Raw genomic sequence first — 8542 nt, 5'->3', positions numbered from 1 at the left:
ACGTCAACTACATACTATCAATATGTAGAATGAAGTTGATGTCATTCATGTCTTTGTTATTGTTTTTTGTATTGTTGTTTAGAGTAGCTATGGTCGTGTTTAAAAAAAAAATAAAAGTTAATTAACGCTTCCGCCATGGCATCATTAGATGGCGGGGGGGGGGGGGGGGGGGGTCAATAATCTACCCCAAGGAATAAAAAAAAAATAAAGTGCTTGAAGTGGTGTTCGAACCGGTGCCCTTCCGAGTCACAGTGCAGCGATTTAACCGCTCAGCCACTTCGCCCCCCCCCCCCCCCCCCCCCTATATAAATTGTCATTTGTCACAGAAGATTATGTCCCTTAGTTGTATCCAAAACAGTGAACACGTTTAGAAAGACAACACACGCGTAAACACTACATTTTGGGTGTTCGATTGTTCTTACGTGTGAATAAAACTCACAAAAGCACATAATTCATTAAAAAAACAAACAAACGAAAAGCCATAACACTGAGATACCAGTCCGACTGAATATAGATAGTTCGAAGATGACGTCACTCAGGTCTTTGTTATTGTTTTTTGCCATCCGTGTTTATGAGTAATGCTCACTGAACTGTATTAACCTGACTATAAACGTTCATGGATATAGATAGAATGCGCTTGGCCAAGGAGTTCACAACATTGCCATCCGGAAGTATAACGGACCAACACACAAACTCTGTGTAACCATGAACTTTTATAGTCTGGTTAATACAGTTTAGTGAGAACAACTCCCAAACGCGGGTGGCAAAAACGATAACAAAGGCCTGAGTGACGTCATCTGCATACTATCTATAACAGATTTGTGTGTTGGTCCGTTATACTTCCGGATGGCAATGTTATGAGCGTCTTCGCCAAGCACATACTATCTATAAAAGTTCATGGTTACACATAGTTGTGTGTGTTGGTCCACCCCTATATTTTCTTTTCAACAACGAATAGTACACAAACGTGTGACGTCAACAAATCTGGTTCCAATCTCATTGGAAATCCAGAGGATTGGATAATACTTTGAGTAATTAGCAGAGTGATGGTATTATCATTTCTAGTCTAAATATTATATAATATGCTGATTGTCAAAAATGATCATCCATCTTCGCTCTTTTACGTCCCGTAATCCCAATAATAAATGCTTATAGTCCTTGCTACTACAATAGTTATGTCACCTAATTATTAAATATGTAACCTATTCATTATTAGTCCTCCGAAGGACTGGTAACAAGCACACTTTTATGGATTTTGGAACCCGAATAGTGGAAAAATGAGACCTCGCGTATTGCTTTTCTTTCTTTCTTTCTTTCTTTCTATAAAAAGAAAACGTTCTTCCTTCCTTCTTCCTCCCTTTTCTATTTATATAAATAGAGAATCTTTAAAAGCAAGAATATCGATTGGAAATATGAAATATTATGTAATAGCTAGATCACAGCGAGGCCATCGTTAACGTATAGCCTGACACTGACCAACAAATGACGTCAAAAGACAAGTCTTTGGCCACAAAAGAAAACAAATCGTGAGTTGTATTCAACATTTCAACCAATGGAATCACTTGTTTTCTTGAGCTCTACTATCGACAACTCACTGGACCCTGCGCAAATCTAAAAAAATGACGTCAAACTGTAAGTCTTAGATAGAGGGTTCTAGTGTCAGGCTTATGTTATGTTAACGATGACGACGATCAGAGTCACTCCCCAATGGTCATATTCTGCCACTCCTCTCTCTCTCTCTCTCTCTCTCTCTCTCTCTCTCTCTCTCTCTCTCTCTCTCTCTCTCTCTCTCCTCTCTCTCTCTCTCTCACTTAACAAAAAAAACACAAAAAAAACACACTACTGAAACCGGGTCAAGCATTTGCCACAAGGCCCAGAGTGTTATTTATGTCATTAATTACTATTCATAACCAGGAAGCCATCTCATTGAATAACGATTACTGTAGCTTTGTGAGATTTTCGCCGATATTCACGCTTGATTTCACAATTTTATCTCTTCTTACACTGGCGATGTGGTCACGGCTCGCTGGAGTCGTGCAAAAAAAAAAAAAAATAGCAAACGTAACTAACGCAAGTCACCCACCCTTCACACATGCGAGATTTTCGCCCTGACAACCCTAGCATTCAAACCCTCCCTTGCGTTTTGCGAGTCCCCCCCCCCCCCCCCCCCCCCCCCCCCCCCCCCCACCCCCCAAAAAAAAATAACATGAATGAGAGGAAAAGAGAGGAAAAAAATAAATATCACCGCCCGTGTGTGCTGGAAGCGGCGGCGAGTGACTTGGGATTCAGTTTTCGACAACGCCAACCTCGCGGAAAGCGGCGGGGCTGTTTAAAAACGTAATCTTCACTGTTGTGTGCTGAGAGATCACACCACAGTAGTATCAACGGAACACGCTCAACGTGGGCAAACACTGTTTTCCCTCACTGGCCTCCCTTCGGGTCGTTCAGCCGTAAAAACTGGAATTTCGTGCATTCATAAGGGTGGAGTAGGTGAACTCAATGAATTTCGTCTGTATCTCTTCTTTGCCGGTTTCAAGTCTAAAAAGAATCGTTCATTGTGAAGAATTTTTCTGTGGCCTCAATTTCGTGTGTGCATTAGGTGTGAAAAGCACTGTTTTTTTTAAGTTTCTGAATGTTTAGAAAATATCCCAATTTATTATTTTACGTAATAGTGGTGTTAAGTGTAACCTAGGTAATAGTGTAATATTATCGAATTCCAGAAAAGTTATCAAATTCTTTTAACCTTTTAATTCTGTTTCATTATAATAGTTTAAAGCAAATTTAATGATATATTAACAGAAATAAAGAACTTATTTTATGTCTAATGATAGCTAGTTCCCTAGGCTGTCAACGAAGTAAACAGACCAAAAATATCAGCCTATCGATCGGTGTGTACAGAAATCGACACGGTAAAGAAAAAAATAATCGAAGCACGGTCGTCAATTTTGATAGATCTGCTTGACGGTCGTTGGTGATTATTTTTAAAAGAACCCAGCTTAGGAAATGAGATTATCATGTCGAAATATTTCTGTTATTTTATTTTATCGATTCAGTACCGCTATAGCTCTAGATTTTAACTGTTTGTAAAGCTCTTTTGTGAGGACAGAACGGTTCCACGCAGCTGGTTTTCTGACTGTGTCTAGTAAACTGTGTTACCAGGATTCTTGAGTGTTAGTGTTAGTAATAATAGAGCAGCAAGCCAAAAGGATTTTATTTTCAACAACACACAACACAATGAAGGGTTCGTTCACGAAACGAGGTCGTCAATGTGACATCACCGTCACGAAAACACATCTAAAATGCAACTTGAAAACAAATTTTGGATCAACAGTTGCACGTAAGTACTAACTTTGATATTGACATAAAATTCCCACTTGCAACCCATCGCGCAAAACTGGTATACCATAACATGACATAACAGAGTAAGGGCAAGCATGGAGATATATATAACTTACAATCAAATCCTCAAACACCCTGAACAAAATTGTTCTCAATCGAATCCATGTTATAATTATGAATTTGGAATAGTGAATGTGTAACACAAGAGTCAACATTCAAAACCAAATCTTAGATTTATAAATTCTCTTTCTAGAACTATCTTAATCCTTTATCCCATTGTTGCTGCATTTTTCTGTGTTGTACGAAATATAATTCCAAATTTACAAAATTCCGTATTCAAAATAATACCGGAGTAACGTAGTTGGGCATATTCATATAAATATTTTATTATTTAACGACGGAATTAATTAGATAAAGAATACCCCCTAATGAGTTTAACTCTATACTTACCAACCATTTCTAGAAAACAGTCATGTCTACCCTATACCCATCCACTACAAAAATCGGTTGCTTTGTTCAATCTCAAAAGCAACAAAGCCACACCGTGTAGCCTATAATTTTGTTCTGAAAAAAAACAAAACAAAACCCCATCACTACAATACTGTATAAAGTTCTATATTAATGATTGTTATGACAAAAACTCATCTCCAAAAACTTGATGAGTCAGATATGATATCTCATTAGAGTTTTAAAAAAAAATAATAATGCTGGTTGTATCGTAACAAATGGGGCGATTTTCCTGTCCTTGGTACAAAGAGGGTTAAAGTTTTGAACATTTCAGTTTCAGTTTGTGAATTTATAGACACAAAAACCGTTTCTTCGTAATAAAGGCTTTTGATTGTAGCGAAAATATAAAAAGTTCAGCTTGACGTTAAATAAAGACTATTTTAATGTTTACGTCCCTGCATAAAGAACCGTTTTCATACTGTCTCATTGGTTTGCATAAAGATAACGATTAATTTTTAACGACAAATTCCCATAAAACTCACCAACATTGATTAATTTTAAACGATTAACCCAGTGAAATTCAAAGCTATTTTATCTATTATAGCCTGCACGAGTAAAGAGAACCCCCATATTTTAAGGGGCAACGAGTTCCAGTCTAGGACTTCCTATAGATGTCGCTGGTTCCAGTCCATTTAACGTGATTATTTTTTTCTTTTCTTTAAAAGTTTTTTTTAAACAAATGTCTATTTTATATAGTCTTGTCTTACCTTTGTACAGTAAAACCCACACAACCCATCAATCTTTTGTTTATTTCAAACAATGACAGATCAATCATTTAGATAATAATGTTGACACAGTTTGTCTTTCTCTGTATGAATGAATGAGTTATGAGGGTTCGAACGACAGGCCCAAGTGGGTATAAATTACATAGAAAGCGACGCGTATTTATTTGCAGAACAGATCGCCAATCTCGCGTAAATTTATTGTTCAATTTTAAATTGAGCCTGTGTTTCCTTCTTCTTTGCAATTAGCTATACTATACATAGGTCTAAATAGAAAACCACTGATTTTATCACTCGGGGTTCGTATCTAAAGTTAACAAAGCCATGTGTTAAAAATGTACACGATAAAAGTTTTATTTTCCAACGCGATGTACCTGAAGCCAGCAGAGCGAATGAAGTGTTTTTACGATTAATTGATAATAAACATCAAAACGTGCCAAAAAGTCAATATTAACCAGCTAACTGCCGTACTCTTGAAAAACTCGTATTAAAAAAAAAAATTGGCCAGAAAACACTTCTTTCAAATGTCGATCGTTTTAAATGACTCTCAACTTGGCAAACATTCTCAATTCTGGGAGATTCCTTGAAGACTTCGCCTAAGTCCCAGGTTTGAGGGTTTTTGCCAATATGAGGGTCGTTTAAATCGATCGATATTTGAAGGACGCGTTTTCTGGCCAAATTTTTAAATACGGATTTCTTTTTTCCAGAGTACGGCACAGTTAGCGAGTTAAGTCTGTGCTATATAAAGTTGTAGGAATGAACTAGGAATATAGATGTCATGCGTTAGGCGATAGTCAAAAAGGTTTATATCGCAAGGTCTTCGTTGATTGATTACAAAAGAATAAAGCAATATAATATATTAATTGTCATCCTCTCTCCTCCCATATGATATCTATCTATCTAACGTCATCAACGTGGATATCACGCGTGCAATTATCTATCTACATCAAACAACCTTTTGATTAGGTTGTATGTTCTCACTGCTGTACTCGGTGAATAGAACTGACTGACTATTTTGCAATTCATATTCTCGATAAAGGGACAAAGAATTTGAACTTATAGAAAAACAAAACAAAACAAACAAACAAAAAGCAAGATTAAAAACTCTGAACTTTCATAAAGCGGCTATGTGGTCTAGTGGTATGACACTCGCTTTCGGATCGGAAGGTCCTGGGTTCGAGCCTCGCTCGGCGCATAGTTGAGTCCTTGGAAAAGACTCTTTACTCACATTCTCTCACCGTACTCGGGTGTAAAATGTGAGTAAAGAGCCTTTTCCAAGGACTGGTCGTTAACTGCGTTGTCTTTGTCCGAAACATTGTAACATCGCCTAACAGGCGGTATGCCGCGCCCATTGGCTCTGTAGGGCTACTCATGTGCTATTTGATTTAACTTAAGTGCGAAAATTATCACAATATATTATAATGAGGTTGAAGACTGTAACATCTTTGTGTTGAAATACACACACACACACACACACACACACACACACACACACACACGACTCGTCAACAGAAAGAAAGCATTTGCCGACAACTGACTAAATTAAAGATGGTACATTTATTATTGTGCATGCAGTCATTTATCATTAACACATTCTCCTTATTCAGTACGAGTAGTGTTTACTTAAACTAAAACAAACGAAACGATAAATGGTTTTGAATTTATATTGCTTTGAAGATGTTTCCTTTATAACTATGACTAAAATAAATAAATAAAATAAAATTTCGCAATGATAATTTTATATTTCACAGTAGCTATCAATGCGATTTTTATGCGTAGAGAATGATAATATTAATAATAATACAGGGATCAGTTTATTTAGTGCAATATTCATTAAACGTGCTCAACACGCTTTGCAAGGGGTCCATGGCTAACACTAACAGCAACCGGTAGGATTTTTTTCTCTCAAGTAAATTGATGACTTAAAATGATCACCCTTAGATGGCCGTGTTGTTGGCCGGAAGTTTTTTTTTAAAAAACCCGTTCTATCTTTTTTTTTTTTTTTTTTTTCTTTAAATTTTAGTCAGATTTTATATAGAAGATGTGTTTGTTTTGTTCGAGGAGAAATCCTGTCTCTGAGTCATTAATTGACCCTATATTATGCGATATCATATTGACAGACGTGATAAGACCCTTGTAAGAACAATCTTCAGTTAAGGGTTAAGATAATTTTTTGTAAGCATTAAAAAAAAAAAAAAAAAAAAATTGGATCAAAGTTTACGCTGATCTGAGCGTTGTGTGTTGCAGATAATGCTGTTGTTGTTGTTTTAAAAATTGACAATAACTAAGAATGTCTACTGTAATGCTAGGTTCTCATAATGAGTAAAACAGTTTGTTGTTTTTGCGGCCCTGCACTGCGGCTGATACCTGGTTTATTCCACTCTTTATATTATTATAAAAGTGAAATTATCTTTGGGATGTATGAAGAGACCTTTATTGATCAATTAGTAATTTATTTAGTTATAAGCATGGCCGACTAGAGTATTATAGTAGAATTTGGTTATAAGCCATAATTATTTGGCTCGGTTATTAGACCTGACAATATATATTATATATACGTTGGTTTTTACCCAATTTTCATTATGTGTGGCTGCGATACTAAACTGATAGAAGCTGTGAACTGTAAAAAGGAATAAACAAAAATGGATATATATATATATATTTATATATATATATATGAAAATATATTACACAATTTCCTCTATCGTCGATCTGTTTGTTTTTTGTATTTTAAATAATGTATTTAATGTTTTCGTTGATTTATTTTTTGAAGCTGTTATTCATTTTTGTTTATGACATATTTGTGGCTATAAATATTCTTTCAGTTTCCGTCCCTGGCATATTAATACCGCTTTGATGCAGTGGGTCACATTAAAAAAAACAAAAACAAAAACAACAAATATACTGCGTCATAAATCCGAAAGAAGGCAGATAAGAAATCTATTACGTTTATTTCAGTTTTTTTTTTTTTAACTCTCGAGTTATTACGTTTGTTCGTTTTCTTTTTAGGAGGTTATTACTACTTATCAGTAATAAAGAGTAATAAATCCCCCCCCCCCCCCTCTTCCAATAAATGATAATAAATAATAAGAAAATAAGAAAACAAATGAACACACAACCCTGAGTAAAACCAAAAAAAAAAGAAAATGAAATACACCCCCCCCCCCTCCCCCGATGAACATAATAAAATTTCTTATCGTCCTGCAACATTTTAGATCCACTGTGTTCGCTCCTATATCTCTGATAACATCTCCTCCATGTAATAACTTCCACACTTGCCCATATCTTGACTTGGTATTGTAACTGATATTATGTTTTGTACACATACCTCTCTCTTCTTCTTCTTCTTCTTCTTCTTCTTCTTCTTCTTCTTCTTCTTCTTCTTCTTCTTCTTCTTCTTCTTCTTCTTCTTTTCTTCTTTCTTCTTCTTCTTCTTCTTCTTCTTCTTCTTTTCTTCTTCTTCTTCTTCTTCTCTTCTTCTTTTCTTCTTCTTCTTCTTCTTCTTCTTCTTCTTTCTTCTTCTTCTTCCTTCTTCTTCTTCTTCTTCTTCTTCTTCTTCTTCTTCTTCTTCTTTCTTCTTCTTCTTCTTCTTCTTCTTCTTCTTCTTCTTCTTCTCTCTTCTTCTTCTTCTTCTTCTTCTTCTTCTTCTTCTTCTTCTTCTTTCTTTTTCTTCTTCTTCTTCTTCTTCTTCTTCTTCTTCTTCTTCTTCTTCTTTCTTCTTCTTCTTCTTCTTTCTTCTTCTTTCTTTTCTTCTTCCTTCTTCTTCCTTCTTCTTCCTTCTTCTTCCTTCTTCTTCTTCTTTCTTTCTCTTCTTCTTCTTCTTCTTTCTTTTCTTCTTCTTTCTTCTTCTTCTTTCTTCTTCTTTCTTCTTCTTTCTTCTTCTTCTTCTTCTTCTTCTTCTTCTTTTCTTCTTCTTCTTCTTCTTCTTCTTCTTCTTCTTCTTCTTCTTCTCTTCTTCTCTTCTTCTTCTTCTT

General features: G+C 35.6%; 1 protein-coding gene across 5 annotated transcripts in view; it reads left to right on the top strand.

Annotated features, from left to right (window-relative positions):
- Window positions 1-2318: 2318 nt before the first annotated feature.
- Window positions 2319-8542, top strand: part of LOC144962700 (ceramide kinase-like protein) — a 171672-nt gene continuing 165448 nt past the window's right edge. The window contains exons 1-2 of one of the 5 annotated variants that reach the window (XM_078895867.1): window positions 2319-2486; window positions 3054-3337. In XM_078895867.1, the coding sequence (XP_078751993.1) occupies window positions 3235-3337 (103 nt within the window). In that variant the 5' untranslated portion in view covers window positions 2319-2486; window positions 3054-3234. Of the gene's footprint in view, window positions 3338-8542 lie in introns of all 5 variants that reach the window. The other 4 variants (XM_078895869.1, XM_078895865.1, XM_078895866.1 and 1 more) reach the window with 4 other exon arrangements.

This window comes from Berghia stephanieae, chromosome 1, assembly GCF_034508935.2.
Source record: "Berghia stephanieae isolate SIO BIC M18660-M18661 chromosome 1, UCSD_Bste_1.3, whole genome shotgun sequence".
Classification (NCBI taxonomy): domain Eukaryota; kingdom Metazoa; phylum Mollusca; class Gastropoda; order Nudibranchia; family Aeolidiidae; genus Berghia; species Berghia stephanieae.
The sequence above is the reverse complement of the archived record's forward strand: the minus strand, read 5'-3'. Positions and strand labels throughout refer to the sequence as shown.